This window comes from Theropithecus gelada, chromosome 13 (assembly GCF_003255815.1).
Source record: "Theropithecus gelada isolate Dixy chromosome 13, Tgel_1.0, whole genome shotgun sequence".
Classification (NCBI taxonomy): Eukaryota; Metazoa; Chordata; class Mammalia; order Primates; family Cercopithecidae; genus Theropithecus; species Theropithecus gelada.
Window position 1 is genome coordinate 29,306,060 of NC_037681.1, and position 26,379 is coordinate 29,332,438.

General features: G+C 40.0%; 1 protein-coding gene across 5 annotated transcripts in view; it reads right to left on the bottom strand.

Moving 5' to 3' along the window:
• Positions 1–4,396: 4,396 nt before the first annotated feature.
• MBOAT2 (membrane bound O-acyltransferase domain containing 2) overlaps positions 4,397–26,379 on the bottom strand; it is a 147,939-nt gene continuing 125,956 nt past the window's right edge. For 3 of the 5 annotated variants that reach the window (XM_025354337.1, XM_025354339.1, XM_025354338.1), the window contains 6 exons: positions 25,229–25,421; positions 20,086–20,189; positions 15,772–15,836; positions 14,210–14,342; positions 12,242–12,393; positions 4,397–10,623 (listed from right to left, as the gene is read on the bottom strand). In XM_025354337.1, coding sequence (XP_025210122.1) covers positions 10,398–10,623; positions 12,242–12,393; positions 14,210–14,342; positions 15,772–15,836; positions 20,086–20,189; positions 25,229–25,421 — 873 coding nt within the window. In that variant the 3' untranslated portion in view covers positions 4,397–10,397. Of the gene's footprint in view, positions 10,624–12,241; positions 12,394–13,890; positions 14,343–15,771; positions 15,837–20,085; positions 20,190–25,228; positions 25,422–26,379 lie in introns of all 5 variants that reach the window. The other 2 variants (XR_003115296.1, XR_003115295.1) reach the window with 2 other exon arrangements.

A 26,379-nucleotide genomic window follows, 5' to 3' on the forward strand; every position in this document is an offset into this window, starting at 1 on the left:
GAAGTTCACAAAATTACTTTGTAAAACATATCTCCATCTTTTTATCTATCGATACAAAAATGATTAGAAAGCAATGTACCAAAATGTTAAAGTTGTTTATCAGTGTTAGGACAATGGATCTATTTACTTGAATGCATCTTACTGCCCAGGTCATACCTAGTATAAATATCAGGGAGGGAATCACCAATTTGTGTGTGTGGTGAACCGATTAATTCCTGATCTGAGGGTTTAGATGAAAAATATTTAATCTTGTCTACAGGACACCTTCAGTCTTAGTATTAAGCTTTTTTTTTTTTTTGGCCTTACTGCAGATTTTCTAAAATTTATCAAATTTCACAACACTTTGTGGTTTGTGTGAATATGAAATGTATTTAAGAAGTATAGGTTATTTCAGTTTAGCAACTGTTTAACAATGACTGATTTTCTAAGTGATTCTGTTTATACCCCATTCCAATGTATGTGTTTTAAGTGTTTCTCATGCTTTAAACATAGCCTCCAGGACCTACACATGTTGACAAAACGGGGCTGGCTACCATGAATCAGTGTAGAGACTTTGGGAATTATATCTGCACGTCAACTATAACTAGTGGCTAGTAATGAAGGCCCTTGGCAATGGAGGTCCCGTAGCCAAGTGAATTAGGCTGAAGTAAACGTTAGATAATTCATGAATTTGGAGACTGTTCTACATTTAGTACTCTATCTCCTTCTTTGGTTATGAAGTACTCTTGGACTTTCTACAAACAGATATTATATATTGACAATGACAACACCGTGTGGTTAGTGTAAGGCGCACGAGAATATCGAGCAGAGAACTTGTGTCTGGAAGGCTCAGGAAAAGTTGCCTGGAGAAAAACACCTTCTCTTTGAATGCCTAGGATGCATCACAGTGCTTGGAGCATAGTACAAGTTCATTGAACATTTCCTCATTAGTGACAAGGAACCCAAATCCTGGTGATGAAGCTGGAGCCAGCCAGGGAGGAGGGGTGGGGAGGATGCGGGGAGCAGGGGAGTTCTGGGCAAATGGAGCAGCAGGCACACAGGCTAGGAGGCAGGAGCAAGCCAGACAGTGAGGCAGGTCCAGCTACTCCGCATGGCTAGAGGATGAGAGTGAGCATGTGTGTACCGGCAGGGCGGCAAATCAGAGGGAAACATGATGAAGCGAAGGCAAGCAGCTGCCAGACCACAAGTCTTTTATGTCACACTAAAAGTTTGCATTTATCACAAGCGTTTCAGAGTTTCACCTTTTTTTTTTTTTTTTTTTGAGACAGGGTCTCGCTATGTTGCCCAGGCTAGAGTGCAGTGGCGAGAACACAGTTCAACCTCCTGGGCTCAAGCGATTCTCCCTGCTCACACGGCTGAGTAGCTGGGACCACAGGCACACACTGCTAGGCCTGGCTAATTTATTTTTTGTAGAGGCAAGGTCTCACTGTGTGCCCAGGCTGGTCTCGAACTCCTGGGTTCAAGTGATCCTCCTACCTCGGCCTCCCAAAGTGCTGGGATTACAAGCGTGAGCCACTGTGCCCAGCCCAGTTTCACTTTTGAAGCAGGAGAATAAAAAATATCTTTAGAAAGATGACCACGTCCTGTATTGTAGAGAATGGACAAGGCAGGCATGACTGGAGAATGGAAGTCCGGTTAGGAAGCTGTTCCTATAAACTAGATGAACAATTGGGAGGGCAATGAGATGGAGTCGGTTATCCAGCGGGTGAGCAAACAGGGTTGATGAGGTCAAGATGGTACACAGGTCTCTGACTTGGGTAGCCAGGGAAATATTCGTAATTAATGAGATAGGGACTACAAGAGTTATCACAAGCTTTGGGGCTGATGGAATGAGATAATGGGTTTCGTTTTAGATGTGATGAGCTGGAGGTGCCTGTGAGTTGTGGATGGAGATACTTAGCAGGGAGGCAGGGAGTTGCATACATATTGATCAGATATGGGAAAGGGAGGAAGGGCTTGCGGGAGGGGAGTTAGGCAGACAGATGTGTGCTGGAGGGAGGATCAGCACAGAGGAGCTGTAACAGTAGGTGTGTATGCACTGAGAGAAGGAACAGGAGTCTCAGGAGACTGAAAATGATTATCTGGAGAGGCAGGAAGAGAAGTAAGGAAGAATCGTTACATAGAGCCAAGAAAATAACTTCAAGAAGAGCATTTGACTCGTCAATATAGTCAAATGCTACAGAGATAAAGTGACGTAAAGATTGAAAACCTTGAATTCAGCGACAAAGAGGCTGAAAATGACCTTTGTAAACATGGTTCAGGCGAGCGTTGTGGACAAAAGGAACACAGAGGTGGTGTTGCCTGCTCCTCTGAGAAGCTCCTTTGGAAAGGCGAGGGTTGCAGAATAGGTTGCCCTTCCTTTTTAATTGGTCCTCCCCTCCCATGAAAGAGGCTTGATCCTAAGGCAATGTGAATATAGTATTCTTCTTGAGGCGACTGACACATGCAATAAAAAAGGGTGGAGTGACAATCAGGATCTCAACTCTCCGGTCTCTGGTGCTGCGCAGCCGACTTTCCCAGTAATGGCTGAAAACAGCTGGCATCTAAGCTAAAGTCTCAGGCCTGTCTTTTTAGGGCAGCTCTCATGTTCACCCCTCACAAAGGGATGGCACCCAGGGAATGGTCTCCCTGTCCCAGGCCACAGGGCATCCAGCTCCGCACTGCTGACCTATCAGGACCAGGGCCCCTGCTCATGGTGAGGCTCAGCCTGTGCCAAAAGATGCCACTGGGATCACTCAGGAGGATGTACCAAAAAAGAAGACTCAAGCACAAAACAAAGCAAACTTGAACAACAGATACACAGTCAGAAAATAGAAAAGCTTTTACCAGGAAAGAGACATGCAGTATTTATAGACTTAAAATCTGAGCTGACATCTGGCTCCAGCAACAAGCTGACTGAGCCAACACAACCCATCATGCCACAAAACACCGAGAAAAGCTATCGGAAATGTAACACAAAGTTATGTTTTAAAATCACATAGTTAAGCCCACAAGAAAGGCAGCCAAAGGCAAAGCCTCCCCAAAGAGGCCCATGCTGACATAGCCGGTACCCCTCGGGAGGGAGAGAAGGCCAGGCCAGGCGCAGGCTGACATTGCTGGTACCCCTCGGGAGGGAGAGAAGGCCAGGACAGGCGCAGGCTGACATTGCTGATACCCCTCGGGAGGGAGAGAAGGCCAGGACAGGTGGGTATGCTGTCCTTATGTGCAACATCCTTCTCACGCGAAAAAAAAAATTGACCCCAATGTGGCAAAGCGGTAACATCTGTTTAGTCTGAGGGTGGGCACACAAGTGTCTATTATTGTTCTGTACTGAACTACCTGCATGAAATATTTCATTGGCGTTTTAAAACATTGGCTAATTTCCTATTACTCCTTTTCCCAGTTGAGGGAAATGTTATTAAACAGATAGACATATTGTTGGTACATAATAGATCTAAACTTGCTTAACTCATTTATTATATTTGTGTGTAATAATTTATAAAATTCTTGGCATAGCTTTTCTTTCTTCCTCTAACTCCCCACCTCCTCTTTCTCAGCCCAGGAAAAGCCTTCCCCAGGAGTCCAGGAGCCAGCTCCTCTGTGGAGCTCTCCCACACTCAGCTCTGGGTCCTCACTCCTCCTCCTATTGCCACGGCCCCTGGTGAATGCCTCCAATAAAGCACTGATGGTGGCACATGGTCACTGTTCACTAACTCCTTGAGGACAAGGGTAATGACTATTCTCCTTACCCAGCACGTGGGTAGGAATTCTGAGTCTGTACTGCTTTTGGTCATGGCCCAATTTCAACATGGTCTTGAATCTCAAAATGGGGTAAATCTGGCATGAAATTCTAAGGTCTTCCGGAGAGAAAGCACTATGACTGTATGTTCAGCCTGGCATCTCTACACAAGAGTAAAACAGAAGATGTTTCCCTATAATTGTTCACAACGGCATAAAGGAAGAGCCCCCAGGCACGCTCCGAAGTTCTTCTAGGTCTGTGATGGCACAGAAATTGAGTGTCTCGCAGAGTCCCAGCACTGCTTCCCAGCAGCCACACCCACGGCCTCCCACAGGAGTGCTGGGAACTGGCTAACTGCAGGGCCTGGGAGGTGGGCGTTCCCTTTCAGCTGAGCAAAGTCAGTATCTTCTTCGCTTGACAAGTCTGTTTTAGGAGAGAATATAGATACTATACACTAATTTAAGGTTGTTTAAATTACCTTCCAAAGTGTTTATAACATGACAATAGTTTCTTTTAAATAATCTTTAAGCAGCTAAAGAGTCAATGACTCTTTAGAATATTACTACCATATTGCTGAAGAATCCTTCAATAAAAATGACCATTAACTCTCGTAACAGAGCCAGTATTGTTCTATAAGTGGAATTAAAAGCCTAAGATATTAGCAAACACACACACGCGTATTTTTAAACTACTGTTTAATCAGTTGTAAAGACACACAAATTAGAAAAAAAAAAAACACTTATATGTAAGTTAAAAACACCTTTAAAACCCAGCAATAAGCCACCAGTACAGCTCTGACGGACTAGAAATGAGTGGTTATGAAATTAGCATATCAGTTTGACTGACACAGTGGGAGTTTTAATTTCCCATACATCAGGAACTAATTTATGAATCTGTTGAAAAATAACACTTCTTTAAAAAAATATTTCAGAATAATAAAAACAGAAAGTACAGACCACCACATTCTATTCTCAACTTGGGAAGGCAAATGTAAATACTAAATTCTGGCTGCTGGAGTTGGGTCTCTCATGTTTGGGCGACTGTGGGCTTAACTACTACTAGGCAGAGATCAAGACACAAGGTTTAAAGGAAGGCAGGAATGAAATCACACATTTTCACTCTGTATATGGTAGAATTTCTCACTTCCCCTGAATGATTTTTACTTTAATTCCTATTGCCTTCTATCATGCCCCTTCTGGTTCAGAGGAGCAGTCACATAAAAGTGACAAGATGGACAAGACTGGTTTGGAACACATTTGTGTTCAATGTTTGATTCCTTTTTCCTTGTGATAAAGTCAGAGGCAAATGTACTTCATTGATAAATCTATGCACGCAGAACCAAAAATACTTAAAATTGGGAAAGAGGCATATTTAAAAAGTCTGTCAAACTCTGAACATATATTTTTGTCCTATAATGCAAAAGGACAGGGAGGAATATTCAAATTGATTTCCCAAGAAAATTAACCTAAAATAGTGAACATGAAACAGCTAAGACTCTAGTGAAAGGCAGTCAGTCACCTTTTCCGTTTCAAACATGTTACTAGGAAACTGGTTAGTCATTTTACTTATGTTGCTCTGTAACTTTTGGTTTTTCATTGTAGTATTTCCCTTTCTTTTTAGTGTGCAATTTGATACAACAGGGCTGGAGAGATGGCTATGCATCACTGAGGAAGCTTCAGACAGTGGTTCTGCATGGGTCATTACACTGTAATTTATAGAACATACAGTCTTAGTGTTGTGTTTTTTCTTTATAAAAGTTGTACTTAAAGAGTTATAATCAGTTTTAAAGGCAAGACAAATTAGTTGGTGTAAAAACTGTGTATTTAGGCTGTGTTTCACAAAATTTCCCAGTCAACGTGTCAGTTCTTTATTGGGGTTTGCATAATGTTAAAAAACCTATTAAAATAAATATTATTTTAAAACGTACAAAAACATTATTCAGCAGCCTACCAATTAAAATGTAATTGGCTGCAACCTCTGTACAAGAAAAGCCTCAAAAAGCAGCTTAAGCATTGATTATAAGAGCTTTTCTACAAAATACTTATGTGGAAAATTTCGTTTTAAAATTTCTGTTGTAATCAGAGTCTCTATAAATAGATTTGACATCCTAGTGTGGCAGAAAAACACTGTAGAGACCCTCTATGTTCTAATCTTTCACACTCAAATTTCAGCATGTACTTCTTTTCTTAAACACAAATCTTTTCCTTCAGCATTGGGAGCACGCATTGATCAAGAAACCCACTTTTACAAGGGCTAGCAGAACAGAAATGTCAGCATCTAAGATGAGTGTATCAACGACCAGCCACTCATTAAATGCACACTGGGTTAAGTGCAGCAGTTTTATAAGGTATGGAGGGCAGTTAAGATTACATCTCACAGTGTTATTTAGGATTCTGCACCTATTAAATCTGATGTATTAAATTTCAGCCAGGAAGAACTATTAATGCCTGGATAAAACTCCACAAAATACTAGCTTATATCTAAAACTCTGGACACATTTTTAGCTGACACAGAAATAGTAGGCACTATTCTGAAACAATCAGTCGCTCAAGTAGTTTTTCTTTCAATTATAATGTAGAACTGTTAAAACCAATTAAGTAATAATTGTGAACAGTTGATAAGGAAACAAAAAAAGTATAAATGTCCAGATTTGTTCATGAATATATAAACTAAATATTTACAAGGCATTAATTTTAAATAGGAAAGATTTTTGTCCTAAAATTGTGATCTAGTCCTCGAGTAAAAGTATACATTTATAATTATTTTAATGTCAAAAATTTTAAAGCTATTGTTTTCTGGAGTTTAAAATAAGGTGTAACTAAAGTAAATATGCTTTAAATATCCTTGAATAACTTTGAGATGTTGTGCAGTGGTAAACACTGTCCAGTAGTCAGTAATCTGTATAAAATATTCCAGAGCATGTATCTTCTCCAATGTTACACAGCACACACAGAAACCAACAAAGCAGAGAAAGCAAAAGGAAAACACGTTTTCTTCAGCAGAGACATTTCATTATGAAACACTCACTGTAAGAGCTATTGCCAGTAGAAAAAGTATTTGCCATGCCTTCTGATTTAAGGGATTCAGAGGTTTCACTGTTATCATGACAACCTTTCGAAATGTCAGGGCTTTGAGCTCAAGGAGTACAAGTCAGTAACCATGACAATAGTGTGGACTGTGAATTTGCCCAACTTCTTGAATCCTACAGACCTTGCTAATGGCTCCATTCATGACACCCAACTGGTCCTGAACTCTTAGGATGAACCCATTTGCTTATGGCTGAGGAACTTGGGGTTTACAGGACAGGTGGCTCCTCCAAGTCTTAAGTCTCATGAAAGGCAGAACCAGAATGAAGATCCAGGTCCCCTCCCAGGTCAGGTAGTGCTTAAATGTGAATTACCGTCACTTTCTAGAAACCTCCTTTCTACTGCACATTTTTCTTAAAAGTGGTATGTTTGGAAATCCTGTGTGTCACACATGGTGGAGACCAATAAATTTATTTTTGAATCAAATGGGCAGTAGTGGCTAATAAAAGAAGGGGTCACCAGACATTTGTGAAGCCAAATAAATCTTCTCTATCCTGCTGGATATTTCAGAAGCTAAATAAATTCCCCCAATTACCCTGAGTTCCAATAAAAATACTTATTTTAAAAACAGAATAAGCCACTTATAAAATGGTGACAGCTGAGGCATACCAAATTAAACGAACTCTGTTTCAAGAAAATGAAATTGAAGGATGAATAATTATTTTTGTTCATTTTTTCCCTGAGTAGTATATAATTAACCAAAAGTATAAATATGATGTTGATTGATCATCTCTGGAGTGATTTCATGATACCTGAATAGTGGAAAATATATAACATAAATATGCATTGAATCTTATTCTATTGATTTTAAAAAAAGCAAGCACATAATACAATGAATCCCGTTTCTATTTAACAGGAGTAGACGTACTAGTTTAAAATTCTTCTACTGTAAGTACTAAAAGCAAAATATTAATCTTTGTTATTATTACTTCTCCAAACTAGAGGAGAGCTATCCAAAAACCATTTCATAAAAATAACTAGTTGATTCAGGGGTATGAAAATCAGTCAAACTGGACATGGAATTATTATCTTCAAAGGAACCGGAAAACAAATCAAATATCTTGCTTTCTAGATGACGGTGCTAAGATTATATTCACTGAGCAAGAAATAGGTAACAGTGACTAAGGTTTACAGGCTGAGAAATAAAGTAAATTCAAGTAACAGAAATGTGATTATTTGTAAGTGGCTAGATAGGCTGAACCAAAAAAAAAAAAAAAAAACCACACACACAAAAACAAAACCCAATAAGTTTGTATTAAGCCTTCTTGTTTTCACTTATGACATGCCTGAACCTGTCTTTTATATTCTTAATTTGTTCACTTTCTCTTAATAGCAGTTGGATTCTCTGCAACATTAATGAAAATGATCAAACATTTTACAGGGCAGGTACTTTCTGTGAATATTCTTTCTATTCTCTCACATTAAACAGCTAGCATAATTTTTTTTTCTTTTGTTTTTTTTTTTTTTGTGTGTGTGTGTGAGACGGAGTCTCCCTCTGTCACCCAGGCTGGAGTGCAGTGGTGCAATTTCAGCCCATTGCAACCTCCACTTCCCAGGTTCAAGCAATTCTCCTGCCTCAGCCTCCCAAGTAGCTGGGATTACAGGTGCGCACCACCACACCCGTCTAATTTTTGTATTTTTAGTAGAGATGGGGTTTCACCATGTTAGTCAGGCTGGTCTCGAACTCCTGACCTCAAGTGATCCACCTGCCTCGGCCTCCCAAACTGCTGGGATTACAGGTGTGAGCCACCGCGCCCAGCCAACATAATTTCAATGCATGGGAAAACAGAGGAAATTTATTTAGTTATCAATCCTTTCCTGAGAAGGAATGGTAGGGTTAGCCTTATCAGCTGGAAAACACTTACTTTTAGAGAAATAAAAATAGATCAGGATATTTCTAAACTTCAAAAAAGACACATTCCCATTTTTGCTGAGACCTCAAAAGCTGCAAGTGCATTTACTTTTCCTTTCTTCTTTAAATGAAGTATTATATAGCATAAGCCAGATGGTTGCCTTGTCCTTAACTTCATTTGCAAATTTATTAGTGACCCCACCCCCGAAAAAACAGAGAGAGAAACTCATCACAGAAAATTTGCATTTCATTAAAAATGTAAGGCAAAAAGTAAAAGTAAGCTCCATACATAGATCAAATAAAGGTGAGGTCAGAAGGCTTTGCCCCCTCCCGTCCCACAGGGCAGGAAGAACCATCTGGGGCTGAGGCCGCTGCACTGCCTGGCGTCAAATCCCGCTCTCCTGCCTTCAGCTCCTGTGGCCACCACAGTCCTCTGTGGGACTGCAGGAGACACCTAGTAATCCAAGGCAAGATTAATCATGGTAAAAATGGCCCATAAAATAAAAGCACATTTTTCCACTTACAGAACCTAAAACTCATTTTAGTAAGAGATCACAGCAAAATTTTAATATGAGAAGAGTTTGAAAATGAATTTGTATTATTCTCAAAAAATGTCACCCAGACTCCATGACTTTCAGTTTTCATTTCTCTAAAAGTTTCCCAAATATGAATTAAATTGTCAAGGATAAGAAATTGATTAGCCAGATAGTAACCTACCTGGCGGTTTCTCTTTCAAAACCTTTGAGCAACCTACCGATATTATTTTCAAAGCCTCTTTCTAATTCTACATAATTTATGCCTGATAAATTTAGTTTAGAAGTCCAAAGTATCACAAAGTCATTTCACTTTTTGTTTAAGTCTCACATGATGGTGCAGAGCCCTGGCGTGGGGGAGAAGCGGCCTTGCAGAGCTGTGGCTCCACCCTGTGCATTCCACTGGAGGCCAGGCAGTGCTTCTTCATTCCTGCCTGCCTTAGTCACCTCTCTCTTTTAAGAAAAAGAATAAGCTTAAAATATCACATTACCAAACCTTTCATTATGTTTTAAGAAATTCCTTCTGGAAGTGCTCTTTGACTGCACAAGGTAATTAAACTCTCCAGCAAAATCAGCTACCTATAATTTGGCGTCCATTAAATGTTTGCAGTTTCACTATGGATTGTAGTCATTTGACATACTTTAAGAAAACCCTTCAAATACTGAGATGTTTATTGCATTTTTAAAAATCCACATTCTTAAATATCCTGTTTCAAATTCCTCCTAAAATCCTTTACAGCACACAACATCAACTACTGCAATAGCGTTCTCACAATATTACACTTGAAAATACCATTTAGGAACAATATTTTAGGAAATAAGAGGGTTTAAGGCAGGACATTCATTTGGAAAAGTTAATTTCTATCATCCAGATTGACACGATTATTTTTCCACCTCTTCAGTGCCTTGGGATACGCAACGTACATTCAGCAACAGGGCACGCATGTGACCCTAGGACAAGTGCTGAGGCTGGGAGTACCCACTGAAATATGGAAATATTCTTACATAAGGCGTGGCCCACGGGGATATGGCATGGGAGGGCTTGTTGCACTCCATTTCCGATCTGGTGTACAGGAAATTCCTTATCTATAACTGTCCATTTCCCCCCAGTCAATCGCTTTTCCAACAAACTCAAACCCCTTGAAAAGGTGCTAAGATTGGTTTCTGTTAACATCAAAAAAAAAAAACAGCCCTCGGAGCCTTGCCGATCACTGCTTTAGTGATGAATGTCTCGAGGCTATTTCTTGATTCTGATTGCAAACATTGTTTGTTGTAGAAAAACTGTTCTGTCCCAAAGAATTTTCTCCTTCATCAAACTTTTTGGATTGTGAGAGCTGAATGTTTTCATGTGTATTCTTTCTTCTTTGAGTTTTTTTCACCGGCAACAACAATAATACTAAGATACCAAGAACGTGCAGGCAGTAATACCAGGAGCTAAAAAAAAAAAGGGAAAAAGCTTATTCAAATGTGATAATAATCCTTAATAACTGCCCGCTTGTCAAAATGTCCCGTGGCCCACCTTAGGATGTATTTGTTTACTACATTATTCTTTTATTCTTCCCCCTCAGGAGGAGAAACCTGATAGTGTAGGCCAGTGGGTATTTATAGCACTGGATAAACCCAGGCTGATTAGAAGCCTGATTTTCTAGATAGCATATTACATTCCTTTGTAAGGGTCATAAGGCCATGGTGAAACAGAATAAAAACAAAAAGGTACATATTAATACCGGTAGCCATCTGAAAATCTCCCCAATTCACAGAATCAAAAGTTGAGTCAACAAAGAAAATGTGGAGATAGTTAAGACTTTTACCAGTCTGGCCTCACCTGCTATTTACTGTCTCTAAGTTACAAATATTCTAATAAGGGGAGTGACAGAGAAGCAATATTGCTTCTTGATGGTTACTTCCATGAAGCAAAGAAAGGCAACATTATTAAAAATATTGAAAACATCATTTCTCAAATTATATAAATCAAATGTAACCTAAACTGTATCTATAGCTATAAGTCCAAGTAATTCTGAACAAAGTACCTGGGATAGAAAATCTAACCAACAGCCCAATCACATTTTTAAACATATACTAACATTGTTAAAATGGAAACTTTAGCAGGACTTACTTAATGTCTTCCTGTATAATTATTGTCATATTTGAGTCAATAATTTTTTGACTATATACTCTGTGCTAAGTCATTCTAAATGCTAGAGTAATAAAGAATTTATAAAAGAATAAAGTTTTTGATCTCTAAAATATCACCATCTAATATGGGGGAGTGGAATTTGGTGGGCAGGGAGAGGAGATAAGTAGATTATAAAAATACAGAATTCAAGACAAGACAATTTCTGTAACATACAGATCACCACAGTATCAATCAAACATAAAAGACACAGTGAAAAGGAACAAACAAAATATAATTTATTTTCCTTAGGCTGGGTGTGGTGGCTCATGCCTGTAATCCCAGCACTTTGGGAGGCCAAGGCGGGTGGATCACGAGGTCAAGAGCTCAAGACCAGCCTGGCCAAGATGGTGAAACCCTGTCTCTACTAAAAAAAAAAAAACACAAAAATTAGCCTGGAGTAGTGGCGGGCGCCTGTAATCCCAGCTACTTGGGAGGCTGAGGCAGAGAATTGCTTGAACCTGGGAGGCGGAGGTTGCAGTGACCGAGACTGTACCACTGCACTCCAGCCTGGGCGACAGAGCGAGATTCCGTCCCCCCCCCCAAAAAAAAAAAGATAATTAATAATTCTTTGGAAATAGCTAGTTTTTTCCCTAAAGAGGTTCAGGACAATTAAGCTAAGAAGCTTTCTGTTAAATTTAGGAGAGGTTTGAGGCAGTGGTTACCTGGCTGAATCAGTCATCTGAGGGGTGAGTAGTATGAGTCATTCCACAGAGAAACGCTGAGACTGCTTGATTCAGAATTAAAAAGTAACTGATAATGCATTTATCAGCAGGAAATGTGGCTGTGGTACTATTTTTCCATTCTATCCAATAGCAAGAACCTTTCTTTTGAAAATAAAGTTATTCCCACTGACAAAGTTTTAAGAGTAACACTTACCTGTAAAACATGAATGACGGTTTTATAGAAAGAAGTACGAATGGCACAACTGTGTAACTTATTGCTACTTGAGTTACTATCCATGTTATAACATCATAAAATAATTTCAGTTGGGAAGGTTCAATGAAATAATGTCTAAAGTTATTTCTCATCTGAAATAAAGAAACAAAAATATTTGCTGTATCTTTAAATTAACATTACTTATGCAATTACACTGGTGATAGCAACTGTTGGAAGGATGTGGAGTGGAGTAACTGAAACTCTCCTATGTTGCTAGTGGGAATGTACACTGCTACTATGGAAAAAGTTGGTTCTAAAAAGGCTAATACACATTGTACACACTGTGTATAAAAGAGAGGAAGTCACAGGGAAAACATAAATGACTGGTGAGTCTGGGTAAAGGGCATATAGAAGTTCTTTGCAACTTTTCTGTAGATTAGATTCTGTAAAAGTTTCAAAAAAAAAAGTTTAAGACAACACTGCCTAGAGATCCTTAAATCATATTTGGTAAAATATCATATATAAATAAAGTTTGGTTTACCTTCATCCTTAACTCTTATTTAACCTCTGCATTTGTGAAAGACAAACTTGGCTTTGCTAATGTGCAAGTGCATGGTGTATTTGGGGAATGACAAGTCAATCTAATGGAAGCAGAGAATTCATGTATGCATAGACACTGGGTAATTCTAGAGAGGCAAATGGGGGAAGGGAGGAGGGCATTGGTAGAACTTGAACACCAAGTGGGAAAGAAGCCTATCCTATTCTGTCTGCAATGGGAGGGAGTTAGGTACAGTTTTTAAGCGCAAGAATGGAATGCTGAAAGCCCGTACCTCAGGACAAATGGATTTGTCATTGGTGAACAGGATGGAATCAAAAGCAGGTGACTGCCATGGCAGTGAGCTAGGCAAGAGATAGCAGAGCCTAGCCACTAAGAATTATGGGTTTTGCTAATGTCCTTCCCATGCTTAGAATGTCATTTTCTTCCCCATTGTACTTCACTCATTATTGAAATAACTTTCATCTCTCAAAGTCCAGATCCAAACACCTTCCTAATGGGGCCATCTCTAATTAACCCAACCCAAAGAGACTTCTTCCATCTCTAAACACCTATGCGACTTAGTATTTATAACACCCATGGAATCTGTCACACATGCCTTGTGATGCACGTGTGTGTACACACACACAAGCGTAAGGTATGTACACACACATACACCTTATCCCAAATTAGACTACAAACTACCGGAAGGTACCCTTAGTCAATACTTCTTGAAATTTCCCTCATATATCCCCAAAGTACCTCAAAATGGAATATAGTAAATATCTGCTAGTTTGTTAAATGAAACCCTCTTACCTGTAAGTGCCATTAGCAGCTTGTTCAAACGTGGTTTTTGTCACGTCACTTTCCTCTAACTGCTTTTCAAGGGCTTACACTAAATTATCCTTCTCCTCACCTCTCTCACGTCACCAACCTAATTTCTCAATTGTTTCCCAAAATATTACTCTAGGTTCTATCTGGGCAAATACTTTAGAGAACTGTGCCCACTTCCAGTGTGGCTCATCCACTGTCTTGGCCTCGCACAGTCTACTCTTCGTCTCAGAGAGGATTCAAAGGTTACAGCTTTCAGGAAACGTTTCTAAAATAAACCTACCCATTCTGATCATCTTTATTTAACTCAGTTTTTATCTCTCCTTCAGAAATTCTGTAAAGACAAAGTAACATTTTGTGAGTGCCTCCTACCTGCCAGGCACATAGAAACATGTTTTCTCCTCACAGGAACTGGGCGTGGAGCCTAGCCCATGGTGAGTGCTCAGCAAACACGCACACAGTTACACACTTTGCTTCTAGTGGAAAGGACAATACTGACTATGGCCAAGGAAAGAGGGTCTACCTTGTAAGAGAGATGTACTCAGCCTTTTTAACAGTTCAAGTGGACCATTGAATTGTAAAATAAAATTCTTGATACTTACAGCTCGTGCTGCTAATGTCATTAACACCCCTGTTAGAAACGTTAGATAATATCCTGGGTATACCCCGTGCCAAATGGCAGAGAGAATGAACGTCTGGATAGTTGGACTGAAGGAGGTTCGTTCATAACACACCCTAGAAACCATGAAAAACATGGAGAGCCAAGCGGAGTGAGTGACCCGAGTTTACAAAGCCTGCAATGATCATTCTTTTATTACCTGACAGGATTTAGGGTAACTAGAAAAACAAATACAACTTATCTTAGGCAATCACTTCTCTATGATCTCAGGAAGGCTATAGCTATTAAGTGTCAAACTTAGGAACATAAAGTTAATTCCTATCTTCTTACTGGTATATATAGTAACTTAAATGGTCATTTCTAGTATTTGGGAGTCTATACAATTCACAAAAAGGATAAGGTTACTTTTATCCTACATTATTTTATTTAAAAAAAAAACATCAATAACTTTCAAATGACCTAATAACACTACTCTTTCTGGCAGATAGACTGTGCTTAGTCTACAGTTTTCCTACAACAAAGATAGAGAACGCAGTGAAAATAAAGTTTCCCTAAGGTATCAAATTTAAATTATAACAATAACAAAAAATAACGCAACAGATTAGCTCAGAGGATCTGCAGCCACTGGGGAGACTCTGCCAGGCACTGTGAAGAGATGCTAGCGTATGCTCGCCATCTCAAGGGACAAAGATGTTTCATTTGTCATTTTAAAAAGGACACTATAAAAGAAGGCTGCTTAGCGCCCTATCATTATAGGGGCCGTTTTTAATGAAGTAAGTTCAAGATAGGGCAATGTGCTCACAGGGACGGTAAGAGAACCCCTGGGCGAGTGCGCTGTTCCCCAGCTCTGTCCTTCGCACCTGTTACTCCACCCAGCCTGTCTTGCCTCTACCTTGCCCTGTTGAGGAGACACACTCCTGACACAAACCTCTGCTCAAGCATCCACACTCCAGGAATTTCTTCCTGCATCCCTCTGTGCCCTCACTGTTCCTGCTTTCCCTCTCCTAATCCTCACAACAGGGAACAGCACGTGTCTGATTACACCACCGTGTCTTTAACAAAACTGCAAACTCTTTCACTTTCAGGAGCTGAGTCTTTTTATCTTACTCGTCTTTTTATCCCTTGCCTAACAGATAAAGATTTGTTGAATTGAAATATTTAAAAGCGGGACTGTTCTGGAGTACCCAGGCATAAGTATTGTGCTTGTGCAGGCACTTGTTAATTTAAACCACATCTCTACTGAACGGGATCAGGAGCTGCAAAGGAGGATACTGGTGACCTCTGACATTGGCAGAGGCCTTTAAAGGAGGCTGAGAGGGCAGGATAGCTGCACCTGCAGGATAGCTACATTCGTGACTCAAGCCAAAATAGTTCTCATTCGATACTGACTTGCTTAGGAGGAGGCTAACAGTGTTTCCTGGCTGACAGTGAGGTTACAATGTCACTCAACACTGTTAATTTAATCAAGAACCTGAATTCAATGAAGCTCAACCTCAAGAACTAGACGCCGAAGCACATCTAAAGATTGTTTTTGAAGGAACGCACCTTTTGAGCCAAAGAGCTGTCTGAATATTCCAATTATCAAGAAACATCTTGAAACTTGTTGACATCTGAAAAAAAAGGAAACTTTTTTCTTTGTGTCACAAAATAATGAAGCTTTAAATCTAAGTAATAATATATTATTATGCTAAAAAATTAAAACAAAAATTACTTAACAATGTTAAGTAATTGATTACTTATACTAATTGTATACTACCATTGATTACTTATACTCATCAATGGTAGTATACTGATTTCTCTTTCCTTAATCTTGTTTTTCTAATATGGTAACATCATTCTATATAAGACAAGTTTATTTACTGTTGGGAACATCTATGAGGTAGATGGATCATCACCATTTTCTCCTGTATGTTAACATTTACAAGGGATGTCATGGAATTCTTCCAGAGAAATTCCTGAGAGTGTGTACAAATGCCTGTCGATGGCCTCCCTCTCACAGTGAAGACTGGGGCGCCTACCTCATTACCTCCTTCCCACCAAGCTCCGCCATGGTTCTGGGTGAAGCAGATGTCCGCCGCAACATCCTGCCCTACCATCGTCTCTCGATGCCCTGGCTACTCTCAATTCCGGTGCTGCCTGGCTGTGCTGCCCCTGAAAGAGTGGATCTGTACACCCAGATCTCGCAGGGCGGCCCACCTTCCCAGCTTCCTCTCTCAAGTTACTCCCACTAAAGCTATTCTTTGATCTCAGGCGGGGCCTTTCGTCTCCCACCCTACTTTTATCCTATGTAACTCTCTCTTCCTCTGGTCTTCACTTCTGACCATTTTAGATTTTGTGCTCCATTATTTACTATTCTTATGTCAGAATCTTCAATGCTTTTGTTTCTTTTTCCTTTCCATTCACCTCCCTATTAAAACCCTAATTCCAGATCAACCACACTGTCCACTCTCCCACTGGTAACATTTGCTTGCTGAGTGCAGAGTATCACCACAGTTCAGACCTTTGTCTAAAGTTCATGGTTCATGGTTCTCCACCACGACTGAGCCCTCAACCTACAATCCTGTTTTCCTAGACAGTTCATTCTCCTGTTCCTGAAAACAGCTACTGGACTGAACCATTTGAAATTTTCTTTTCTCTTTTTTTTAAAATAAAGTCAAGAAGAGGTAAGTGTCAGCAATTTCACATGATTCAACCTAATACCCCATCTATATCTCTGGTCCTATCACCTCCTTTCTCCCTCACAACAGGTAAGTTGGCCTCCTACTTTACAGAGACGATATAAAATCATCAGACTCCAATTCTCACCATCAAACTACACACTCAGCTGCACACATACTTATCCTGCCCTCCTTCCTATCTTTATAACAGGAGAAGTGGTCCTTCTCCTTCAGGGCCAATCTCTCCACTTCCATCTTCTCAGGGACTTCAATGATCAATAGGTCTCTCTCCTTCAACTGTAGGAGAAGCTTCACACTCTCCCCTCCAAATAGTCTCCTACTCAGTAAACATGTTTTAATCTCTCCATTTTAAAACAAAATTAAACAAACAGCTCTCCTTAATTCCCTGTTCCCCTCAGCTACTGCCCTATTTCTACCCTCTTCCCTTTATGGGGAATGAACTCCTAGGAGTTGTATAATCTGGCCTTTATGACAATCCCTCTCCTGAAACTGTTGCTCATAAAACTATAAACAAGGATGGGCACGGTGGTTCATGCCGGTAATCCCAGCCCTTTGGGAGGCCGAGATGGGTGGATTGCCTGAAGTCAGGAGTTTGAGACTAGCCTGGCCAACATGGTGAAACACCCTCTCTACTACAAATACAAACACTGGCCAGGTGTGGTGGCAGGCGCCTTGAATCCCAGTTACTCAGGAGGCTGAAGCAGGAGAATCGCTTGAACCCGGGAGGCAGAGGTTGCAGTGAACCGAAATCACGCCACTGCACTCCAGCCTGGGCAACAGAGTGAGACTTTGTCTCAGAAAATAGATAAATAAATAAATAATTAAGGCATTTGTATCCTTCTCTTACTTGGTATCTCAGTGGCACTTAGCACTGATGACCATTTTTTCCTTCAGAAAAATTAACTCCTTTCTTTACTTTTTCTTACACCATGCACTCTCAGCAGGGGTGATATCGCCCCCAGGAGACGAAAATTGGTTCTTAAGGGGCAAAAATATCATTTTTTAATGTAAGAAGAACATATATACATACAGTAGTATATCAATAGGTATACAGATATACAGTGTATCTGTGGTATTAAAATTTCAGGGGGGAAATTATTAGGAAAAGAGTGTCTCAAAACTCCCCTTAAGGTGTTAATAATTAAAGGTCAGAAACACCGCTATATCCACCACTCAACTTCAACAATGATCAATTTTTCCCTCTCCTTCTCCATTTTTATTGCCAACACTGTTGTTAAGAATATTTCAAAGCAAATACCAGACTTCTTATTCCACCTGCAATTAGTTCAGAATGTGTGTCCAATAAATAAAGACTTTTTAAAAGACCATGATCCGACAAAATTAATAATAATTCCTCAACATCATCTAATCCCCCTTTGTATTAAAATATTCCTGATGTTTACAAAAGTCCTTTCCAGTTGGTTTGGTCAATCAGGATTCCAAAAAAGGTTCATCCAGTGCATTTGGCCAAAGCCTTTTAATCTGTAATAGCTTGGGTCATATGTCCCATAGCACTTCCCCTTTTGATCTGACCTGGTGTTTAACCTACTCTCTATACTCCACATCCCCCCTAAATTTAGAAGGATCTAGAAATCCGATTCGGATTTGGGTATCTCAGCACACTTCAGTGATGGCCTGCATTTCTTACATTATCCCATCTTGGGCACTTACTGCCTGACTGCCCACTTTTAGCAACATTAGGGCTCATCAGAGGATCCAGCTTCACCTCTTCACCTCAAGTTTTGGTGTTGGATTTGGAATGCTGGAATGATCCTTTTCATAGGCTGGCAAAACAATGTTGTTGTTTTTTTTTTTGAGACAGGGTTTTACTGTGTCACCCAGGCTACAGGGCAAGTGGCACAATCACGGCTCACTGCAGCCTGCTGAGCAGTTGGGACTACAGGTGCTCATCACCATGCCAGCTAGTTTTTGTATTTTTTCTAGAGATGGGGTTTTGCCATGTTGCCCAAGCTGGTCTAAAACTCCTGAGCTCAAGTGATCTGCCTGCCTCGGCCTCCCAAAGTGCTGGGATTACAGGTGTGAGCCACAGTGCCCAGTTAGTTTTCTCCTTTTTTCTTTCTGGCTACTCCTGAATTCCTTTGCCCAGCCTCTCAGTACTGGTGCTCTTTTAGAGACTCTCACCTCTTCTCGTTCTCATTCCAGGGCCTGAACTGCCAGGTGCTGACAGTTCCCAGATTTTACTCTCAAGCTCGGGTGCCTCTGCTGAGTATCTGACCATGATCTGCCTGGTAGACAACTCACTAAGTCTGTGATTTGAAGATATTACCTCTCCCTTCAAACTCACATCTATTCTCTGTTCCTTATCTAAGTGGAAGGTATCACCATAAACCTAGTTGTTTAAATCAGATTTCTGGGCCTGATTCATAACTCATTCTCTCTTGCTGATCCCAATTTATCACCAAGTTCTGTTGAGTCTCTTACACAGCTCTCTAATATGTTTATATGTTTCTAGCCCTACTGGCAGTATGTGCTTTAGGGCACCATCATCTTGGATTAACAAAACATCCTCCTAACAGAGCTCTCTGCTTCTTGAGGGAAATACATTTTACATGCCAGATCCTTCTAAAACACCTATATGATCACCTCACTTGGCTACACATATAATCCATCCACAGTGCCCCATTGCTCTTATAAGAAAGATCAAAACTCTTCATACGGCCTGTAAGAGTGTGGCTGCCTGGCCTCCACTTCCCCAACCTCATCCTTCATGGCTCCCTCAACTATGAAGCAACATGAGCCACACAGCTTCTCTCAGCCCGCAGGCTGCTCCCTCTGCTTGGAGTGTCTGCCTGTCTTTTGGGACTCAGCTTAAGCATCATTTTCTTTAGGACCTTCTTCCCCCAAACACCTAAACTAACCTGGATTCCTATTTCATGGATACCCACATGCCTTACCCCTCTCTGATCACCACCTATTTTACCTTATTCTGTAACCTCTAGGAAACTAAAGCTCCATGAGGGCCTGAATTGTACCTATCTTATTCATTGTCTTCAGTGCCCAGGGCACACAGTTGGTGACCAATATATATTGGTTAAATGAAAGAATGAATGTTAATATTAAAAAACCTTCAATACCACTCCTAGGACATCACACCATAACTTATGAAAGCAAACTTGGTACTTAAAGTATATACTAACTAACTTCTTAATGATTGACTCACCTCTATTTGTTGAATTCTCAAATTGGAAATTAAGTCCCAGCGAGCTGCTCCATTTCTGTCATACCCTCTGAAACCAAAGCCTGCAGCATTATTAATGGCATCAGCTATAGAAAACAAAATTCAAAAAAAACTATTAAGAATCTCCACAACAATCTACCATATTCTCCCAGAAGGTATGTGTTATTATATTTTATTCTTAGACAGTAAAAGTAGATTTATTCTAATTTTTAGGTCAGAAACAACATCACATACAATGAAAATAACACATCCAGGACAATTTGGTTAGTCAGTAATACGTGACACATTATGCATGAGTTGGGGGCAGATGGAGTTTAAAAGCTGCTGCGGACCAGCAGGTAAAGGTGAAGACTCGAACAGGAAACGCTCCCCAACATTAGCCATGCCAGTGGAACACAGCAGAGTATGCTCAACCAGCTGCCAAGAAGTTGCTAAGGGAATGTTTTTGCTCTGGGAGCACTATGTTCTTTTTAATCATATATTTGAAGTTTAGTATAAACAATAATATATAAGTGAGGCATAATATTTTCCTTCCATTTTCTTTCTTTCTTGGTTCACCAGAACCTACTCTGTGTATATGTCTCTAGAATTTTCAAAAAATAGAGACAGGGTCTCCCTCTGTCTCTCCCCAGGCTGGAGTGGCAGGATTATAGCTCACTGCAGCCTTGAACTCTTGGGCTCAAGCAATCCTCCTGCTTCAATCCTCCTGCCTCAGCCTCCTGCCTCAATCCTCCTGCCTCAATCCTCATGCCTCAATGATCCTCCCTCAGCCTCCTGCCTCAGTCCTCCTGCCTCAATCCTCCTGCTTCAGCCTCCTGCCTCAATTCTCCTGCCTCAGCCTCCTGCCTCAATCCTCCTGCCTCAGCCTCCTGCCTCAATCCTCCTGCCTCAATCCTCATGCCTCAATGATCCTCCCTCAGCCTCCTGCCTCAATCCTCCTGCCTCAATCCTCCTGCTTCAGCCTCCTGCCTCAATCCTCCTGCCTCAGCCTCCTGTCTCAATTCTCTTGCCTCAGCCTCCTGCCTCAGCCTCCTGCCTCAATCCTCCTGCCTCAGCCTCCTGCCTCAGCCTCCCACTTCAATCCTCCCATCTCAGCCTCCTGCCTCAGCCTCCTACCTCAATCCTCCTGCCTCAGCCTCTTGCCTCAATCCTCCTGCCTCGGCCTCCTGCCTCAATCCTCTTGCCTCAGCCTCCTGCCTCAGCCTCCTGCCTCAATCCTCCTCCCTTGGCCTCCTGAGTAGCTGAGACTGCAGGTGCATATCATCATATCTAATTTTTTTTTTTTTCTGTAGAGATGGGGGTCTCACTATGTTGCCAAGGCTGGTCTCGAACTCCTGGCCTCAAGTGATCTTCCCACTTTGGCCTCTCAAAGTGCTGGCATTTCAGGCATGAGCTACCGCACCCAACCCAGAATTTGTTTTCTAATCCTTTTCACCACAATGCTTGATTAGTCATTTTTGCTTTATGTACATGCTTGATTAAGCCGCAAAGAAAATTTCTGCCTCAAATGAGCCCTTTTCCAATCAACTGGAAAACTGTTTATGCTATTTGTATCATGACCAAAGAATAAACAAACAGAAATCCATCAAAGTCCAGCAAAATAATATGCCTATACAGACATGTATCCTTAAAGTGTTTTATTGTTTATTAGTGCATTTTAGTACATCAAACAAGATCCTTTAAAAATTACACTTTGGGGAAAAGAATAAACAAGATTTACTCCTTTGTCAGGTTTAATGAGGTCAGCCACCTTTGTTCAGTTCACATAAATACGAGCCTTAAAGGTAAGCCCCAGAATTAAAAATAAAAATCTGTTACCCACATGGGCAGCATACCCATATACATGGCTGCTGGGGAACTCCTTCCCTTCCTCATGGGTGCCTCCACTTCTGATTTGTTCATGTATTCATCCTCTCTATCTTTTTTAGCCCTACTGTGATCTAAGAGCAATGAAACTCCTAACCAACTTCACACTTGACAACAAGGTTGGCCCAGGGTATGGTCAACAAAACGAGAAGAGAACTGGGGATATCAAACTGCAGGAGTCCACCTTCCATGTTTCCCTGCCCCCCAGTCTCCCACCACAGACCCTGCCTAATCTTTACCTCAGGTAATGTAACCCCTGAGAGAGCTTCCAAGTTGTCATTATATAGAGATATTCCAAATAACTGACCATTAACATCAATTTAAACTTTAATCTGTCCCTACATGGGCTAAATGTTTTTCAAACTTGAATTAAAGGGGAAAAAAACTGCTCAGATCCCAATACATGGTTTTTTTGAGGTGTTAAGGAGAAAAGGGCAGGGCCACATGGCTGTGGAGATGAGAAGCCTGATTCCCATTTTGAGAACCCTGAATTAAGGAATTAAATATAGTCTGCCTAGCCACTAGTATCCATGAAATTATAATTTGAAAAATGTACATGTGGATACAAAAATTGGAAAGTAACTGTCCATATGATCCAGAATACATTCATACTATTTTATAAATTATTAACAAAATACAAAAAATTAAAGAATTTTGGAACTCTTGGATTTCCCAAAAAACAGATTTTTGGACCTCCAGAGATCATTAAACTCCAATTTTACAACCAAATGAACAATTTAAAAAAGGTAGTGGGGGTGGAGATGAACGTGGGCACACGCATGCTGAGCCTCAGCTGGCGACTCCACTGACAGAGTCGAAACCTGAACCTCAGGGCTGAACCATTACCAGGGACTCAACCATTACTTGTGTTAAGACAGTACAGACATAGTATAAGTATTTATTGAATGGAATAACTTTACTGCCTTATAGCTAAAAATTCTTTAAATTCTTTAAATATAGTTCAATTTCAAATTGTCATTCATATATATTCTAATATGATTATTTCTTTAAGAAAGAATCAGGAAAAGGAATTAACTCACCTTTGCTTTGGTTTGTAAATATGTAAAAATGCACAAGATTCATTTTTCAAACCAAATATTGGGGTTGGAAGATCAGAAGTACCCAAATAATCATTTTAATTGTCATAATTGCAAATAAAAAATTAATGATAATTTTTTTTTTTTTCCTGAGGCAGGGTCTCACTCTTACCCAGGCTGGAGTGTAATGGTGCGATCACAGCTCACTGCAGCCTCAACTTCCCTGGCTAAAGCAATACTTCCACCTCAGACTTCTGAGGAGCTGGGACCACAGGCATGTAACACCACACCTGACTAATTAAAAAAAATTTTTTTGAAGAGATGGGGTCTCACCATGTTGCTCAGGCTGGTCTCAAACTCCTGCCTCAGCCTCCCAACATGCTGGGATTACAGGTGTGAGCCACTGTGCCCGGCCTAATGATAAATCTTGTATATTTTTACGTATTTACAGAGATCTTGTGATTTTTCTCAAAAGCCTTATAAATTCAATGCCCTTGTTCTGTTGATAAGATTTACAACAATTAGATGTCCAACCAAATCCAAAAACATGCAGAACTCTTATATTCTATAAATCTAGTGATTCAACCAATAGGTCACAATTCTTATAAACCCCTAAAAGTACCAGGTTTGTTTGGGAAAGTTCTCAGTCTCAATTTAAAGTCAGAATTTAAGTAGTACAGGAATTTAATTTGGTATTATTGATGTCTAAATTTGGCTACAATAAAAACGTTCAATCCTTAAATCTTAGATTAAAATCCATAAAGTAACATTATATCTTAATTGGCCATTAACTCACAAGGTTAAAGCAACTTTTAATGATGCTACTGTGCACAGCTATATGATGAAAGACTGAAAATAATGATTCCAGCCTCAAACTGTATTTCATTGTAATCAAAATAAAACCGACAGTAAAATGCTAATCCTCAGAGGCCTAATTATTGGCTGGTGTTTCTTCATGCATTCATTCAAATATTTGTTGAGTAACAAATACAAACAAGGCAAGCAGAACACAATCTTAAGAATAAAGGAGTTTATAATCTTGTGGGTGAGATTAAAAAAGGCAACACATATATAAAAGAGGTTTCAATTTATCCAATGAAGCATTCTCTCTACTTCAGTCCCACCTTCAAAACATGGCCAGAATCATCTTCTTCTGCCACAGGATCAGGCTGTCAGCCTACCTGAAGCCTCCTGTGGCTCATTCAGCAGAGCAGGCAAGGTCCTGTGAAAGCCCATTTCACCTGACCAGGTCCTTCCTTCCTACATGCCCCTGCTAACATCTGCCATGCAAAGCGAGGTACCTTCATCTCTCTTTGCTCATGAGTGAAAAACTAGCCATTTTCCACTTTGTGAAATCACATTTAATCTTTTTGTTTTTGTTTTTGAGACTACCTAGGGGTTATTGCTCAACTCATACTAAAACTTCACTATGTTGCTCAGGCTGGAGTGCAGGGGTGCAATCATGGCTCATTACAGCGTCAAACTCCTAGGCTCAAGCGGTCCTCCCACCCCAGCCTCTCAAGTAGCTGGGAATACAGGCACACGCCATCAGGCCTAGTTGATTTTTAAAAATCTTTTTGTAGAGAGAGGGATCTCACTATGTTGCCCAGGCTGGTCTTGAACTCCTGGCCTCAAGTGATCCTCCCACCTTCAACTCCCAAAGTGCTGGGATTATAGACGTGAGCTACCATAACTGGCCCACATTCAATTAAAGGCATGATTGCATGTTATCTTTTCTCTAAAATTTGCTCTACCTGCCAAGCATAACTGATGACCGCCTATCAATGTGCCAATATAATTTTATTCACTTTGCTGATAAACTATTGATCATATCATACTAAATGGTCTATTTAACAGGTATCAGAATGGTTAGCTGAATACAATCATACTAAATTATAACCATCTGGAGGATGAGGACTGTGTCTTATACATACTTGTATCTATCCTGGCTAGCACTGAATCTAGAATACAATAGGCATTTAACAAATATCTGTTGTCTTTTCATTGATCCATTTACTTTTATTTTGTATTATAATAAGATTGATTCAGTTTTTAGAATATCCTTACATACGAGTTGTGAGGGCTGTTTTTTCTACACAGACGACTTAATTTTTCCAATTGGTCTTTATGTATCCTCAAGAGGGCGCACTGATAGCAATCTACCAACAAGGTAAGAAACGCTTCAACACAGACACAGGGAAGTCTATTTACATGTTACTTACCTAGCGTCCATGCAAAATAGTATTTGGGTCTGGCAGCCAAAAGAGATATATATAGATAGATAATCTTTGTTGGCCACGAAGCTGTAGCTTGAAAATGCTCATCGATGTTGTACTCCACAGGTAATGTTGTACAGATGGTCAAGTGAAATAACAAGGACAGCCCACAAATTAAGAGCTTCTGAATCACTGCAGTCTGAAAAGTACAAGGCGAGACTTCATCAACTTTATCCATGCTCCTTTTAATTCACTCTATGTATTACTGACAGATCAACCTTCCTGAACGATCATCAGTCCTACAATTCTCCTGGTCAAAATTCAAGAGCTGCATTGCACTTGGCATTTAAAGTCTTCCATAGTCTCATGGTATGAACTTTTCCAACTGTATCTGTAAGTACTACCTAGGGGTTATTGCTCAACTCATACTAAAACCTCCATTTTGTATTCAGAACTTTCAGGAAATAAAAAAAATCTAAAAGCAAGCATAAGTGTATTGGTGTGAATGGAAGTGAATACAAAAAAATTAACATTAATTACTTCTGGCAGTAAATTTTATACGGATATATATTTTTTTCCATTGCATCTTTTCTATATTTTCCAAATTCTAGGCATCTCATGGATGTTATTTTTATAATAAACAATCTATGCATCTCTGTAAATCTGAAAGTTAACACAACTTTGTTCAAGAATAATAAAAACCAAAAGAGCTATACACCTGAGAAGAATAAGAATTTGCATAAAATTGGTGAAAAGAAGACGCTTTTCTCAGCAATGCTGCGGTAAGGTCACATTACCAACTCATGGTGTTTTGTATTTTTACAACTCGTGCTGTTTTTATATTTGTAGAAGGCCAGAATATTTCAACTTCATTTGGTATGAAAGAGATTATATAGGCTATGAAGAAAAAGAAACAAGCAAAGAGAAGGCTGGATTCAGATGAAGTATGCAACAAAATACCTGGATGTAGAAATGCTCTATATAGTAACCAAACAGTACTCAAATTAACTGAAGTAATTTATCAATCAAGCTCCACATTTTAACACTTTATATAATAGTGCCAAAAGAAAAGCTCCAAGGCAAGAGCCAAAGCATATGCCGGATGCACTGCACTTCTGAGAACAGTATTTTATTATTGGTTGCTCCTGCAAGGTGGA